Genomic DNA, 18,518 nt, shown 5'->3' with positions numbered 1-18,518 from the left:
TGAAGATACATTTTTGCATCCAACACTTGGATACCCAGGCCCAGCAGTTTGGATACCCAGTGCACTTCATATATCTCTAAATTACTGGAAGAGGACTTGAATAATAAATGGCTTGAATTACCGTAAATTTAAAATCACTTCAATATACTTCGTTTTTGTGACTATATGTATTAGCTGTGTATTACATGTATCCATTAGCTGTAAATATGTACCGTAAAAAATTGGAGAGTTTGAAATTTCAGTTATTCCTCTTTCCTTCGTTTCGAGTACTCATTTGTCTACCTCGAGATGCTAGCACTTCCCTTCTACTCCAAAAGAGAGAAAGTTAATAGACCGTCTAAAGAGTTAGAAAGGTCGAAGCCGAACTTTCACACATAACGGTCCAACTGAACTTCTTAAACTTTTAAGCTATTACTTAAACTTTCTTGATGTTCGACTGAACATAGGAAATGTCGGCATTCTGAGCTCCATTTATACTACTTTCCGCATCTTCAGCACTGTCTATGATAACTGCTGCTCTTCCATTAGTAGAAGCAATATTTGGAAAGGAAGAATACAGACTTTTGCCTCAAATGTATGCGACAGCTTGCCAGGAACTGAAGAAATATCATTACTAGTGGATAGTGCTGATACAGGAATGAAATATTGTGTGAGACTGAGGAGACTATTACCAGTCTCTTCTGGAATGCTGCAGAAACTTCTTGCTGCCTTACTTGCAATATCGCCTCACAGCACGAGCGCGTTCATATCACCAGCTTCGAAGTATTCATCATTTGTCAATGAGTGAAAACACGACTTCTACAGTCAGTAAATTCGTGGACAGTACCCAGAATAGCAAACCTGTAGAATCCACGGTCTTAAACACTACACTGTGGCTCAGGCTTGTCACTCTACATTAGCAGATCATCTGCAACTTTCCTGCAGCGGATTCATCTAGTTTTTGGCAGAACTTGATTTTTGCCTGTGAGCCATATGCGGCTTACATGGAAAGCAAGGAAACTGACACTTTTTATTGATAATACATTGTTGCATACCATTAAAATACATTTCTTTTACAATTTTCATGGTTTACAACAATGTAATATTAGTAAAAAAAGTGTCAACTTCCTTGTTGTTCCTGCGAGACACATATGGCTTACAGGGCTTAGAGTAAATTGGTTCTTCTGAGACCTTGTGAGTCATGTTTGGTTCACGCATTATTTTTCCACCAGGAGCCAGATCTGGCTCAAAAATTTGGAATATTAAATATTGAGTGTTATTTGAGTTTCCTGAATTCTAAAATGCGAAGTACCATAGCTAAATAAAAGCCCAAACAGATTGCGTATTTTCAACAGCTTAACATCTTCCTTGGATATGGATGTATAATTCGGAAAGCTAAAGGACACCTACGGTAAGTTTTAGTGTGAGCCATATGAGGCTCAAGGGGCCTCACGAAGCAGTTTAGTGTGAGCCACATATGGCTCACATGGCGGTCAATATGTTAATATCTCTTCTCAGAAATCGGACTATAGCAAGCGTACAAATGCACGTTTACATTATTTTGAGAAAACAACATCCGGTGTTGAGCGTGAAATTGAGCATGATTTTACGCTCAAACTATGAAACTTTTGAAACTTTTTTTGTACATTTATCTTAACACGAACATGGTGCTATGGTGAAAAAATAAAATGGGTGGTTTTTGTGTTTTTTTCTCATTATTATTTATTTATTTATTTACTTATTGTATTTTACATGTACGGAAATATACAGTTTTAAGTTTTGTTACAAATTGTGTCATAGCTTGTAAATTACAACTATGAAACTTTTAAAAATTTTTTTTCTAGAATCATCTTAGCACATACATGATACGGTTAAAAAATAAAAAGGGTACTTCTGATGTTTTTGCAATTACACTAGTCAACAAGATTTTGGCACAGAAATGAAAATACCTGATTGTAATGGAACTTTTTACGTAGAATTCGAATCTACAATCAGTTATTGTCCATCACCCTCAGTTTCCCCATGACAGAGGGATTTTTGGGAAACTTCCCCTCAAATTTTCTTTCTTTCTTTCTTTCTTTTTTTCTTTTTCTTTTTTTTCTTTTTTTTTTTTTTACAATTTTTGTATCTGTAACTCGGGTATCCTTAGGTATATAAACATACAAATTGCATTGTATGTTAGCTTGATTTATACTTAGTAAGCCCTGTAAGTTTCATAAGAATCGCATCATTCTTTCTAGAGAAATAAACATATTTATATAAAAATATGCTAGGTGTAGTGTTCATTTTACCATATTCATTAGTGCAAATAAAATTACATAAAACTTCCAAAAAATTACAATATAAGCACGGTTTATACCTCATTGGACTTCCAATAAAACATATTTTCAATGATGTGTACACCATGTCGTCAATTTTGTATGAGGGAATTCCTAGAGGGATTTTGTGGGAAATTCCCTCCAAAAAGTAGTTTATAAGATTTTTTGTCTTAATTTGCTATTTGTATATAGTGATACAAAAACAGGAACTGCACTAAAACATAATTTTATGTCTACTTAATAAATAATACAAAAGAATTGACTGGTATCTTCTTAATAAATGAACACTTACTTACCTTAACTAAAATGTTTTAGTTGTCGACTTTCTTCTGTGTTTGACTTCTGTAACATCTCTTTTGAGTGTCCAATAGTAATCAGCTAGTATTTGTGAACTTCATTGTCAATGATATCTCTTCTCCATGGAGGAAATGTCCTGATGTAAATGCTCCGTATGCTCATCACTAACAGCACCAAGGTTTTCAGGAAAGAAATCCAGGTGGGAGTCTAGAAAGTGAACTTTAAGGGACATGTTGCAACCCATTTCTTTGAATGACTGCAGGAAATCACTCACAATTTCACGGTAATTTGGGGCTTTCTGGTTTCCTAAAAAATCTCTGTTAAACATTTAAATGAACAGCAAGCTGCTTCCCCAACCGGAGTTAAGAGATCCTCAAATTTTTGGTCACCAATCAAACATCTTATTTGGGGGCCTACAAAAATCCCTTCGTTGATTTTAGCGTTACTAACCCGAGGAAATTTTTCCTTGAGGGAACAAACTGCTGCATTACTTTTGTCCATTGCCTTAACAAAGTTTTTGAAGAGTCCCAACTTTATGTGAAGAGGAGGAAGAATTACCTTATCAGGGTCACCAGTGAGGAATAAACAACATTCTTCTGTCCAGGAGTTAATACATGCTTTGGCCATTCCTTTTTGATGTAATTTTCCGCTTTGTTACTGCTGTCCCATTCGCAGAGGAAAAACAATATTTCGTATAACCAAACTGCAAACCCATTAACAAAGAAATAACTTTTAAATCACAGCAAACGGTCCACTTGTATTTCTCATAATGAATTCTTTCTAACACTATTTTGATGTTTTCATAGGATTCCTTCATATTAGTTGCATAAGCCAAAGACTCTGAAGGAAATGTGTTTGCCATTGTGCAAAAGGACAGCCTTCAAACTAGTTTTGGAAGAGTCAATAAACAATCTCCACTCTGTACTTATATGTGCATGTCCGAGTGTATCCATCACAGTTCAGACATTATTACAATACACTAAATCATTTTCTTGAGAATAGTAGTTTTGAAACTTTATGACGGTTCCTAAAAATACACACTTTAGTGTCACTAAATGCAGCAGATTCCAGCCTTTGTGTCTAGAAGCAAGAAGCTCTGCCTGTATCGTGGAGAGTTTGGAATCCCGTACGAGGTCATTTAGTTCACCCTGAGTTATCAGATGGGGATCCAATGTAGATGTGCTTCCTACATAAGTAGGATCATCTTCTTAATTTGGAACTTATGTAGTGGCCTCAAGCACGTAAACCTCATTTACCGTAAGATGAGCAGGAGGTACTGGTACAGGTAATTCTGCACTGTATGGTACTGGCCTAATTGCTGGTGGCAAATTAGGGTACTGTACTGTGTGGTTAGATTTACTGGTTATTCTTTTATCTGTGTCATACAAAAGTAGCAGTCTGAAGAATGATCTTTTCCTTCCCTCTAGATCATCGGAACTGCGAAGTTCATGTTTCGTTCACTATTTGCCCACCCAGTCAGACGTTTAACGCAACTACAACAAATGTAGTGAGGAGCCCAATTCTTATCTTGGTCTCCTACACAGCAAACCAAAATATAACTGATAACACTTCCTCAAGAGTGGAGTAAAACATCGACGTTGCGATTTAAATGAAGCTCCTCACATACATAACAGAAATTGTCCCGGTGATGTACACATTTCCTCGGCATCTTCTATCCTGTAAGGCATCACACACACACACACACACACGAATTTACACTCCATCAATCATGAAGCAGCACAAATGTAATCTAACTCAGTGCACCACAACACAACACAGTCTATTCGAACTCTACAATGCACAAACACTTCAACTTACACGCGGCCACATCTAAAACACGTCCAGCTAGGACTGTCACTCAACGCTACTCACAGTCATCAGGCTACGTGAGTTATCAATTTTTTATGCATTGTTGCCAGATCAAAATGTTAAAATGTAACATATTTTCCACAGAAAGAATGTGCGTATTTGTGCTTGTATTTGAGTGTCCATCTATGTGCCGACAATACTACGTCAACGTTAGGATTTTGTGTTTGGTAAAAGTATTGCATAGTATATTCTTTACTACCTATAAATAGACACAATAGTTTATATCTCTAAACAGAACAATGCGATTCACTCGAAATTAACACTATTTATTAAATAGGCACAAAACTATGTTTTGTTTCTGTATCACTATATACAAATAGCAAGTTGAGACAAAAATGTTTTATAAACTACTTTTTGAAGGAAATTTCCCACAAATCCCTCTAGAAATGGTGTACACATCATTGAAAATATGTTTTATTGGAAGTCCAATGAGGTATAAACAGTGCTTATATTGTAATTTTCGTGGAAGTTACATGCAATTTTATCTGCACTAATGAATATGGTAAAATGAACACTACACACAGCATATTTTTATAAAAATATGTTTATTTCTCTAGAAAGAATAACGCGATTCTTGTATTTCCGTACATGTAAAATACAATAAATAAATAAATAAATAATAATAATTAGAAAAAACACAAAAACCACCCATTTTATTTTTTCACCATACCATGTACGTGTTAAGATAAATATACAAAGAAGTTTCAAAAGTTTCATAGTTGTAACTTTTGAATAATGGCACAATTTGTAAAAAAAAAAAAAATGCTTTGTATGCCTATTAATCTTTGTCGGTGTAACCTTTTGGAAGGTTTCTTAGAATCTGGTGAAGAAGCAAAGATTAAGGTTTCATTTGACTCCTGGATGAGCCCAGCGCCAAATTCACATGTTTCAAAAAAAATTCCCGGCCCATTTTTCTTCCAAAAAATCGGAAAAAATTAATTTAGCATAATTTCATTGGTATTTATGTATGAAAACATTTTGGAAAGAATCTGAGATATTGAAGCGGTGGTGTCTTAAAATTAGATGATTTGACATGGAATTATGTATTGCCTGATGGAAGTGAGAGAAAATCTCGAAAAATCTTCAGTCGGAATTAGTGGCTGCAGGTAAGGACCTCCGGATCTATACCCTCTGAAGGCCTATAGCTAAACTACAATGACCTAATCACTGATACAATTTGGAAGTAAAGTTAAAAGAGTTCACAAATCATTCATACATTTCGTGAATGTACCTTGTCAGTGGTAGACTGGGACTCCCTGGTTCGATTCCAGCTCCCGTCAAATGGGCTTGTAGTGGACAAATACCATGTGTTTCATTCCTCGGTGACCTCCCCTTTCCTTCTCTTCGACATTCCATTATTATGATCCATCTCATCACCACCGTTTCCCATAGCCTTGCGTAATCATGGGCCGCTGAAGAAGTAATAATAATAATAATAATAATAATAATAATAATAATAATAATAATAATAATAATAATAATAATGTATTAATCCTTTCGCTGCAGAATTAAATTTTTGAGTGGTTCCTGGAAAAGAGGGCAATGAAGTAGCCACAAAATGAAATTTCCATATTTTAGTGAAATATGGTTAAGACATCAAAATATATGCTAGAAATACATAAATTGTATAAACGACTGAACACGTCAAATTCAGTCATCCTATTTCTAACCTGACCGCTGCTACCTGTTACGTTTTGAACTATTTCAGACTCCAAATCTGAAAGAATGTCAATTTCACTCTCATCTCCTGACACATCTGGATCAGAATCTAGCAAAAATGCAGCTATTTGACTGGCGCAGATTGTCTTACTGTTGTCTGGCATTCTTTCCTGTTGTACTTACATAGCCTCAAAACCGTAAACACATTACAACAGAATAACGAAAAAGCTTTCGTATTCATTCGTGATTACCCTCAGAATTCTAAGAAATCGCCGGCAGTTGGCTTCACAATGCAACGCATTATCACTGTAGAAGTGGAGGCAGAGGACGTACGTGTTCTGATTTCTGTCATACTTTAGCAGTGCATACCAGGCTCCCCCAGTTTTTTTGAAAAACAAAAATAATATAAGTTATTATATATTTCTAAACTTTATAGTAAGCCCATGATATACCTATTTTAGTCTGGGTTTTGGCTGCCTTCCCCGTTTTTCTTTCTAGATCTCCCATTAATACATAGGTATACATAATTTATTTCTTATCTATGCAGTGATTTTGAATTGTGTCTTCAGGAACTATATCTCACGAGGGAACCTATCCAAGTGCAACTCTGACTTTGAGTCGAGAATATGGCCGTTGGGTACCTTGTTCCAAAAGAACATAACACGAAAAACGATACATCCTCGATCTCAACCTTTGCGGAGATATAAGCGTGAAAAGTTAAAAATTGAGCTCCATTCTATACCCTAAAAAGTCAGATTCCGGGTCAGATTTTTCGGAAACGGTCGGGTAAGGAAACTCCGTGAATACATATCAAATAAGTACGGGGAACACAGCACCTTTTCAATGAAAAATTTGTGTCCCCGAGGTACTAGGCAGGGTCCCAGGCAGGGTCCAACTCAAAATTTGCAAATGGAACCGGGGGTCAAGTAGCATATTGTATGAAAGCTATTGTTCAATAAAAGAAGATAGGACAAATTAAACTCTCTACGATAACCCTGCGCAAACAGGCAACTGGTCAAAATGTCAATACAACTTACATCAGAAAATCTATGGCCACGCTTCTAAATCCGTTAAGTTGCGACAATAACAAAACAGAAAAACACGTTTAAAAGTACAAGGTATTGAAGTAAATCAAATTCCTGCAGTCTCTCACAGAAGCGCCCAACGGACCATATCCAAGTATAAGTGTGACTTCGAATGACCAATGGACCATACAATGACCATGGCCATTGGATTTTGTGTCCCAGAAGAGAAAGGATACATTATCAATCGCAACCATCGTGGAGGGTGAGTAGGTCAAAAGGCAACGGTATATACTTCGCGAATCGGGACCCCAAATTCGCAGATTGCACCGTGAAATTTCTATCGGAGGATTTGCTGAACAAGAAACATGATGGTAAAGACGAAAAAGAGTGACACCTTGAAACTGTGAGGCGACTTGGAGAGGAGTGGGGTTGGAGAAAACTTCAATAATGGTGCAGAAATAAAATATATCGGAAGATGCTTTTCTAGGGCTGTAGGGAATTCTCAATAATAATATTTCCTTAAAATATAAAGTTGGAAACCAGTTTGATAATTGTAAACTCGGGAAATAAAACGATAACAAAGTGGGGTGGGAGACAAGTCAAAACATAGTGAACGTACCAGAAGGTAGTGTTTCATAGAATATTGGCACACAAAACATCCTGTGACAATACAATATTGATTTGCAGAAATATGCAATTTATTGGAATAATGTGTGAATGAAATATAAGTAAACAAAACTGTGTCCAAAGAAAATAGATATACAACTTCGCATGTACGTGTTGGTGTATTTATAGAGTATTACTTCAATAAATAAAACTTATATTGCGCTAGACTAAATAAAAACAAATAGCTGCCTTTTGAACTTCTCACCCTCCACGATGGTTGAGATTGACAATGTATCCTTTCTCTTTGAGGACACGCAATCCAATGGTCATAGTCAGTCTATGGAATTTTGAGTAGGACCCCGCCTGAGACTCTGTGGGTGCCCCGGGGACACAAAGTTTTCATTCAAATGGTGCTGGAGTCCCCACACTAATTTGATATTTATTTACTGAGTTTCCTTACCCGACCGTTTCCGAAATATCTAACCCGGAATCTGACTTTGTAGTGTATAGTATGGAGCTCAATTTCTAACATTTCACGCTTGTATCTCCGCAACGGTTGAGATCGAGGATGTATCCCTTCTCGTGTTATGTTCTTTTGGTACAAGGTATCCAACGGCCATAGTCTCGACTCGAAGTCAAAGTTACACTTGGATAGGTTCCCTCGTCAGTGTTACTCTCCTACCTCTTGGTCATTCCGACTTTCACACTTTCTAGTGGAGCAAGTAACATACCCTTCGTAAAGTTCAACAGCAAGCATTCAAACAACAGTTTAAATGAAATGAAATGAAATTTTTGAGTTTTACGTCCCATAGTTATGCTGGCTAGGCTAAAGGAGACGGTGATGTTGAGAAATGAATGAAATGGCAGAATGAAGAAAGTAAGAGGAAACGGGAGAACCCCCAGAAAACCCACGCAGACGGTAAACAACAGTTTATATAGTAGTTATTCTCATTCCATGTTTGCTCGCACATTATAAATCTATACGCATTAAGTGGACAGGTATCAATTGAATAAAGAGTTCTAAGAGCAAATGCAGACTTTTTTAATAAAAAAGATAAAGATTACAAGGAGTGTCTAATGACAGCAGGATTCCGAATCTCCACATTGGAGAATCTCAATCGTGTCTTCTTCTTATGGTGGCTTATGTGGAAGTCACGCTTACAGTATATGGTATTTCTAGGCACACGATTGCAGACTTGAAGTTTTTATATACGTGTCCTTCAGTGCTGTGCAAAGAATTAGAGTAATTCTTCCCGTGTGATGTAATATATTTTTGTACTTTTATGCTGAACTATGTATTACCTACTATTTAAGCTTTTATTACCTGAATTTAATTTTGGTTATCCCAAATTTTAATATTCTTTGAAAAACGCCATCATGTTTAGTGATATTCTTTGTCATTCTTAATATTAATGTGCATTTAAACTAAAGAATGAACTTATAATGGTTGAGCCCAAGAGCTTATCCAATATATGACATGATCTTGAAATGAAGTGAGTACGAAGTGTCAACCTCAGTGAGATAGTATTAAACGAGAGTTGTAGTGACGTCACTATTTGCTCGTCCAATAGTGGACAATTTTGGAATAAAAGCTCTTGGGATCGGCGATAATGTCCCCTCCTTCAATATTTAACTTTTGTATATTAATATATACGAGATCACATTTCTATTTTCTTCGTCTTTTCCAGCTGCATTATCCTTGTGGACCAACATGCTTGAACCAGTAGGAAATAAAACAAAACATTTCTTTTCCTTGTGGCCCAAAAGATTGAAATGTCCGACTGAGAAAGCTCCTTTCTTTTTTACGGCAGAGAATTCCAAATACTTTATTGAGAATGGAATGCAATTTGCTAAGAATAAATGAACATTCTCTACCTTAAAGCTAATATAGTTGTTTGTAATGGCTAATATTTTCACAATGTAAAACAAAGATTTTAAAATATAAGATAAAATAAACTATATGAAAAAATGCATTAAAATTTGAATGTGTTAAAATTATTTGTTATTTAGAACCTCATGAGGTAATCGTCGGTGGGTCAGAGATGGGCAACTAACGACATCGCGGCAAAAATTGGCGGCCCCACAGCGACAATACCACTTCTGTTTTGGAAACTTTACTACCAGTGGCAGAGATGCGACGAAATACCAATGAATTAGAAAATTACTCCTTCAAAATATGTTAAATCACCTATATGCATAATTTGTTTACATTAACGCGAGTCTAAAAACCACTATAAAAAGTACCCGATGGTGGGTGAGAACCACCAACCTGATGATTACTGGATGCGCGTTATCTTACTTTCTAAAGACTTTATTGACAATTGAATTACAGATAAATTGGGCAGTTACAAAAGTGATACACAAGCAATGGTTGAGAAAAAAAGAAAAATTGAAAAAATAATTGAAAAATAAAATAAAACATGAACAATTTACAATTATAAAAATAAACACGAGTGTTATGAAGCTAAGACGATCATTACTTCAAAGAGTTTATGTGTATATTGCACGACCATGAAACTATCTGTAAGTTTACTACTTATAGCCTATGAAAGGGAAACATATAGCATTAAGTTTTGCAAGATGGGAATACAATAAGTAATTGCATGAAAAGATTTTTAAAAATATGTCCCACCAAGACATGAGCTCGGATCGCTGGATTTAGCGTCCAGAGTGCTATATATACATATGCATACATACACGCACATACATAAACACATATATTTGTATATATATATATATATATATATATATATATATATATATATATATATATATATACGTATATTATGAACAGGTCATTTATATGTACAGTGGGTCAGAGAAATTCTTGATGTACAAAGTCCGCGAGATAAGCAACCCAAGTAACGCCTGCTCCAAGGTTAATTGCGCCTGGTAGAGTAGCTAGAACAGCAGCATGAAGTTGCCCTCAAGTGTTGAAAGAACGCTGGCTGACGAAATGACAAAGCGAGTCTTTGAATACTTGTACTCACACTAAACAACACAATGCCAGGAAAAAAAATATGCGGACATCAGAGGCTCCGATGAGTAGATAACAGTCAGGGGACTTAAATAATCTTATAATTAACTCAAATGAGGGATTATAAACAAGTTAACTTAACTCAAATGACTATACATATATGCGTATCAAATAATATACGGATAGATTATGCGGTATATGTAGTACGACATTTTTTAAATGAACACAAAGCCTTGTGCTGAGTTTCGAAACTATTAACAATAGTCCTACCTGCAAATCAATTAAAATATGGCTCAGTCATTCGGGGAAGAGCCCAGCCTCCTATGAAAATTTTGGGGGTCTAACAGAGCCTGAGCTCCTTGGTTCCGACTCCACTGATTGATACGTAATACTACTTCAAAAGAAGAACTTCTCCCATTTCATTACTCATTAAATAACTTCTGAAAATGCTAAATGTTTGTACGCAGTAATTTATTTGTAAATATTAAAAATGTAAAATTCGATAACACTCAAACGAGTTGGAGAACTTATCCGTACTAAGAGTATTTTTCCTTAGGTTGCAAATACAACTGAAGGTTCCTGATTTGTATAATATTTGTGAAAATTTACACATTGAGACAAGGAGTAAAGAGGAGAATATAGTGTCAATTAATAACAATTTAAAAATGCACGAAATTAAGGGATTATATCAAATATAGAACCATTAACAGAATTAACTCTGTAATTAATTTTCTCCATTCATTTTTCTTCCTTTATTTTCAGGATTATATCATCACTAAATTTCTCCACTGGAGATTATCTTCGTTTAGCAGCATCAAACTGGAGCAAAGCCTTGTAAATGAAACACTTTAAAAAAACTAAAGGGAGCAAGCGGGAATCGAACCCGGGACAGAAAATTGGCCAATCACAACGCTAACCATACACCTAAAGCGCTACTTACTCGGGCTCGCCTAAATAAAGAGTGTTTTCTGTTCGCTGAAAACAGTACCTTGTTTATAGTCAAATCGATTGCCAAAACACAGGAATATGGAGCATGTCGAGTCCCTACATTGGCTCACTATGGGAAAGTAAATGGAAATGTTCAATATTACGGGAATAATACAATCAAGTGGAATTATAACTGTGCAAATACATTTATACTAACCTAGAGAATGAAACTGATCAATATTTCAGCTTATTGGGTTGACAATGTTGTCAACCTTGTACAAAGTGTTGTTTTCAAATAGCAGTAAACGTCCACACTTTTAGCCTATGATTGCTAAAATCAAAACATTCCTAAATATGGGGCACTGTCTTCCGAAGTTTATGTGTGGCATAAATGAAAGCTGCGTCAAAATTATGATCATCACCACCCGACGGGAGTTCACGTGCTTCGGTTTTTACGTTAATACGTTAATGTGTCATATAGTCTTGCTGTTGAAAGGGACGTTAAACTCCAAATCAATTCAACTCATTAAAAACATAGTTCTGAGTTAAATACCAACTTGAAAACATACGTCCAAAGTGAAAATTATTCATGCTCCTGGTATATATATATATATATATATATATATATATATATATATATATATATATATATATATATATAGAGAGAGAGAGAGAGAGAGAGAGAGAGAGAGAGAGCAGAATATATATGGCGATATACTTCATAGGGCCGCGGTGGCTTAGTGGTAGAGCGTTCACATCTGGTGCATGGGGTCCTTTGTTCGATCCTAGCTTGCACAAGGTGAGATTTGTGGTGGAGAAACACCGTATGTGGGTGGGGTTTATCAGGGTTCCCCTGTTTCCTCCCACTTTCTTCGCTCCAAAATTTTCATTCATTCCCCATCATCACCGTCTCCTTTATCTAGCTGACATAAGCATGGCACGTCTAACTTATAGATTTAATTTAATTTCATTGAAAAAATTCCTATAATTCATAACCTGCATCTTTATAAAGCAACTTGAACGATCATATAGATGAATAATGCTTTTGGATTAAATCGCAATTTCAGTAATCTGCAATATCTTAGGTTTCTTATTTATTTACATCAAATGTTTAATTATTTTATACTTTATAGTAAGAAACATGAAATGAAATCTTTAGTTTTACGTCCCACGATTATGCCGGTTAGTCTAAAGGAGACGGTGATGAAGAGAAGTGAATGAAATGGTTGAATGAAGAAAGTGTGAGGAAACGGGAGAACCCCGAGAAAACCCACGAGTACGCTGTTTGTCCACCACAAAATCGATATTAGCTACTATATAAGACACAATTATTTATACCTTTGGTGTGGGAGGCCCTGGTTCGATTCCGGATGGAGCTCATGTGGTTCGGATTCCATGTTAATCAATAGGTCCCGTCTCACATAGCCTCGCTGCTGAAAAGGACACTATACTCAAATTCAACTCAACTAAACAATTATCTACGCATTGAATTTAATTAGGAAATCGGTATTGTTATCATAAGAGCAAGTTTATGAAAATGATATGTATAATAATGGTTGTATATAAAATAGAGTTTGCGTAATGTTGTAATGCCCAACTAGGGTTGCAATAGTTCACAGTTCAAACTGCCAATCCCATCATTCTAATTATTTCACTTCAATGTTCCTGTTCCAAAGTTGTCCCTGAAATGCATTAATATACCAGCAGAAGCAAGCAAATAGTCGCTGCTCAGACTAGTGCTCTCAACGGGTCGGGTCGGGTCGGGTTGAAGACCGACCCGACCCGACCCGTGACCCGAATTGACTGACCCGACCCGATGACCCGACCCGACCCGACTGACCCGAACCGTGATCCGATCTGATTGACCTGACCCGATAACCCGACCCGAGCTGACCCGGTTGACCCGACCCGACAACCCGACCCGAATAACCCGACCCGACAACCCGACCCGAGCTGACCCGATTGACCCGACCCGACAACCCGACCCGAATAACCCGACCCGACAACCCGACCCGAGTTGACCCGATTGACCCGACCCGACAACCCGACCCGAATAACCCGACCCGACAACCCGACCCGAGCTGACCCGACTGACCCGACCCGACAACCCGACCCGAACTGACCCGGCTGACCCGACCCGACAACCCGACCCGAACTGACCCGATCCGAGTCGGGTCGGGTCGGGTCACGGGTCGGGTCGGGTCAACCCGACCTGTTTGAGAGCACTATGGTCACGACACTGGGTGAACGCCAAAATGCACTCACATTGGGAAACTAGTTTTAAAAGCATAATTTTAGAAAATAAAGCATAAAGCATAATTTAAAATATATAGCACAATTCTTGGAAAATTCTCTTTAACTGAAAGTTTAACATACTGTGTTAATATTTTTTAAAGCCGATATTTACAATGCAAAATCATTGAGAACATACCAATGCAACAATGAAGAGCTTATTTTCATTTCTGTAAACTTTCCGGTGCAATCCTTTGATGTGGAGAAAAGAAAAGAAGAAATTTTTCCGCCAACAATAAATAGTATGCAAGAACTCCATACTATATTGTTACAGTGACGACGCCAGCTTTAAGTTCTTAGGAGGGCAAAGGAGGGGTAGGTACATTTTCGGGTGGCGGCTATTTGCCATACCAAAAATGACATATTTATTACGTTTGACTTATTTTACATTACATTGTGTATTTCGTTGCTGTTTTTATGTTAGATCTATATGATTATAAATTAAACTTATTTCAAATAAAATTTGTAACTAACAAATAAGTAACGTCTGCACATGAAATATTTTTCAATGAAACTTTTGAAGCCTAAACATAAATTGAATTACTTTCGCGTATGCTACAAGTAACACATTCGTCTATATGCTACGTATCTCTCGCTCTCTCCCTCTCTCTCTCTCTCTCTCTCTCTCTCTCTCTCTCTCTCTATATATATATATATATATATATATATATATATATATATATATATATATATATATATATATATATATATATATATATATATATGTGTGTGTAGAGAGAGAGAGAGTGAGAGAGAGAGAGCCAGAGAGAGAATTTACGAGGAGCTGCTGAAAATGTCGTAGTCCAATCCAGAAGGAGTGTAGGTACTAGGTAGAAAAATGAAACCGTACTTTAGAAAAATATATCTCTGTATGTACAAATATAAATTTTCATATTAATAATGAAATTCTTATTGTTTCTCAGGCCTCTGAAGTGATTGTGTGTGCCCAAACAGATAATTTCACGAACATCCAGATCCTTACTGTTATAACATTTTTGTTCCACCAAGGAAAGTCACCGAAGTAAATTAATTAGGAAATCAGTGAAACACCGCGGGACTCTCCTCCGTTATATATAGTGTTGAAGAAGTAATTGGCTTAGTATAAACGTAGCAATTTCTCAACAAATTATGCTTTACATCCAGGATGATTAAAAGCAATGACTCTTCCTGGAATCATGGATGCAATTTGTGACATTATTCTTGAAAATTGCAGCATTTCAGCCAGTGGTGGATATAGCCCGGGGCCGGAGGGCCTAGGCCACCCCAGTTTTTGTGTGACAAAAATAATTTAAGCTATTTATATTTATTATAGTCTGAGGTCTGCACCCCACTTTCTCAGTTTTTACCTTCTCAGCAAAACTTGTGTCAGGGATTCTGGGCATTTCTTTGGAACTCGTCGGTAGCATAATTCAGAATGGCTTGGGTATGCGCAAGTTCTCGGCATAATGGATTCCCAAAATATATGTCAGGAGAATAAAAGGGTAACGGCATTAAGAGAAGTATTCTTCCAATTTGACCGCAATGCTGATCAATTTCGCTGACGAATAGTAACCATAGATGAAATATGGTTGTACCACTATGATCCTGAATCGGAACAACAGTCAATGGAGTAGTAGCACTCATTTCTCCATCGCCCCAAGAAGTTCAAGACACAGAAGTAGGTTGAGAAACTGTTTGGAACATTCTTCTGGTATAAGTATGGAGTGGCAGACTACCTCTTCAATGGTCAGATATTTAATCCAGAATCTCTACATTACTTACAAAACTGAAAGAAAAATTCAAAGTTCAACGCTGCGGAAAATGAAAAGAAAGGAATTCTGTTCCTTCAGGAGAATACACCTGTCCATCAAGCCCCTGCGAACATAACTGACATTGCATAATCTAGGATTTCAATGTCTAGATCATCATTCTTATTCCGCAGATTTAGCTCCGTCTAACTATTACGTGTACTTATTTCCCAAACTTAAATAACACTTGAAAGATGCCATTTTAGATCTGATAGGGGTAGTGCTACGAACAATGATGCGAGGAAATCTAGATTTTTTTTAACTTTTCTGCAAAAGCTGGAGCACTGTACAAGGTAGTATATTGACTCTCGGGGGAAGAGAAGAAGAAGTAAAACTTCACCAATCCACGTGCACTCCTTCTGGGTTGGGCTACGAATTTTTCAGCAGTTCCTAGTCAATATGGTAGACGTCACGTCAGTACTTTGAAACAAAATAAGTAAAGGAGCACTAGTATAAACCAATTACTAACTAAAGATCAGCACTCTGACAATACATTTTATAGGGAATCAATTTCATTCCATAATTTTATTATTATCATTTGCAGGAAGGGAAAACACAACTCTTTTTATCTCCTTCAAAAATTAAGCCCTAGTAGTTGCAAACTAAGCTGTTATAAGCACAGCCTCTGAATATTGGAAGCCGAGAATAATGTTTCAGAAAAAAGAAGTTTTAAATAAAACAAAATATGAAACTGAAAACTTCAAACCTGGACAAATACAAACAAGTTACGTAACTGGTTTTACATTTCTTTTGTTTCCAATCGAAGTTGATCCAATGAGAAGAAAACAAGTCGACCAAATCTACTATTGTTCGCTAGGCACAATTATTAAAAATCATAAGAAAGAAGTATAACTAAAATTTACCTCAAAAGGGGCTAAATTAGAAAACAGAAATATGCGTGCATACCCAAACGCTCAAAGAAGAAAGCTTGAGGATTAATCTGCCACATAGTAAATTCATGGAAAGTAGACTACAATTTGTCAATGAGATTGGTTATGATACTGATATATAATACTACATGAAGAATGTTTAAAGATTGTACGAGTCTGGGGGGGCAGTCTAGGCGGCAGTCAGGGGGGCAGAAGTAGCTACTAGGGGGCGCTCGCCCCCCTTGCCCCCCTCTGGCGTCATCACTGTATTGTTATGTTTACTTTTTGTACTTAAGCACTTTCTGTACTTCGGTGGCATCTTTTACTTTCCCTTTCTGCATATATGTACCTGTAAGGCGCACACAAATGATAGAAAAAATTTATTCGAGCAAAGCACATCTCTTTAAAATGAATTAAGTAGAAAGTTCATTAAATATGAGAGAAACTAGTTATAAAAAAATATCAATAAATAGATCAAGATATTTAGAATATTTGATGTATAATAAATATACATTATACACGATTAATGTAAAATAATCATTGAAATTAACAATAAAGCATAATTTAAAAAAAGCATAATTAAACAAGAAATAAAGCATAATGTGGGTTGCTCTAACAATTAAGTTGTATGAAGACGAGAAGAAAACGAAAGCTGATTCCTTAACGAATTTCGTTGATCATCTTTGTGTCTACAAAAACGCATTCCTAGAAACCTACAAGCTAGGTATCATCTCTGTGATTATATCAGTTTCTAGTGCTACATGTGAAAGGTCATTCTCTTCTTTGAAAAGATTAAAGACTTGTATACGCAAGTCAATGACTCATGATAGGTTGAAAAACTTAGTGTTACTTTATATTGAGAAGAAAATTGCTAAATCGTTAGATCTTTAACAAGTTGTGGATATGTTTGCTGCTGCCAACACGAATAGAAAGGTCCTCTTCCAGTAGAGGCATGAACCTATAAGTTATTTTCTTTACCTGTAAAAGTGTATTTGCTTCCACTTAAGTCAAGCAGCTACACATATTTTAAACGCCATGATTAAATAACTATTTACTTATATTAGAAATCAATTGCATTAATGAATCCTAGTTGTTTGAGGTACTAAATTCTTATATTTTCACTGTTTTCCAAAGAGTAAAATCATGAACAATAAAGATGGAAACATTCACCTTGAATACACACACACACACACACACACACACACATATATATATATATATATATATATATATATATATATATATATATATATATATATATATATATATTGGAGATGTCCCCCTCAAAATCCTCTTGGGCCCTTCATTGCCCCCCCCCCTGAAAAAACTCTAGCTACGCTACTGGACACCATGCACCAGAGATGAATTCTCTACCACTGAGCCACCGCGGCCCTGCTTGGGCTTGATCGTCCATATCCAATCTCTCTTTTGGCGTTGCTTAAACAACTTCTAGTTTTGTTCTAAATCCAGACTCCATATTGGCGTAGATATTAATATTACAGTCGATTGGTAAAATCAATCTTCCACATTTAAAAATTAAAGTACACACAAGTAGAAAAATAAGCATTTATCATAAAAACACTAACTGCAAGTGTTCAAAATAGATTTATGGTTTCTATAAAATCAATTGAAAATTGCTATTTTTAATTAGGCAGCTAGTGAAAAACAGCAGCTTTCGACTCCAGCCGAGTTTAAACTCAACCTAAACTCAGTTGACCAAAGTGAACTGACCCGACTGACCCGACCCGACAACCCGACCCGATAACCCGACTGACCCGACCCGACAACCCGACCCGATAACCCGACCCGAGTGACCCGACCCGATAACCCGACCCGAGCTGACCCGACCCGACAACCCGACCCGAATAACCCGACCCGACAACCCGACCCGAGCTGACCCGACAACCCGACCC

At 36.6% G+C, this 18,518-nt stretch overlaps 1 protein-coding gene across 1 annotated transcript in view; it reads left to right on the top strand.

Annotated features, from left to right (window-relative positions):
- The window catches only part of LOC145667117 (phospholipase B1, membrane-associated-like), a 121,418-nt gene extending 111,700 nt beyond the window's left edge, over window positions 1-9,718 (top strand). The window contains exon 7 of the mRNA XM_081734862.1: window positions 9,442-9,718. Coding sequence (XP_081590988.1) covers window positions 9,442-9,617 — 176 coding nt within the window. The 3' untranslated portion in view covers window positions 9,618-9,718. The remainder of the gene's footprint in view (window positions 1-9,441) is intronic.
- The last annotated feature ends 8,800 nt before the right edge of the window (window positions 9,719-18,518 follow it).

The sequence above is a fragment of the Thermobia domestica genome, chromosome 1 (genome assembly GCF_964235325.1).
Source record: "Thermobia domestica chromosome 1, izTheDome1.hap1.1, whole genome shotgun sequence".
NCBI classification, from domain to species: Eukaryota; Metazoa; Arthropoda; class Insecta; order Zygentoma; family Lepismatidae; genus Thermobia; species Thermobia domestica.
The sequence above is the reverse complement of the archived record's forward strand: the minus strand, read 5'-3'. Positions and strand labels throughout refer to the sequence as shown.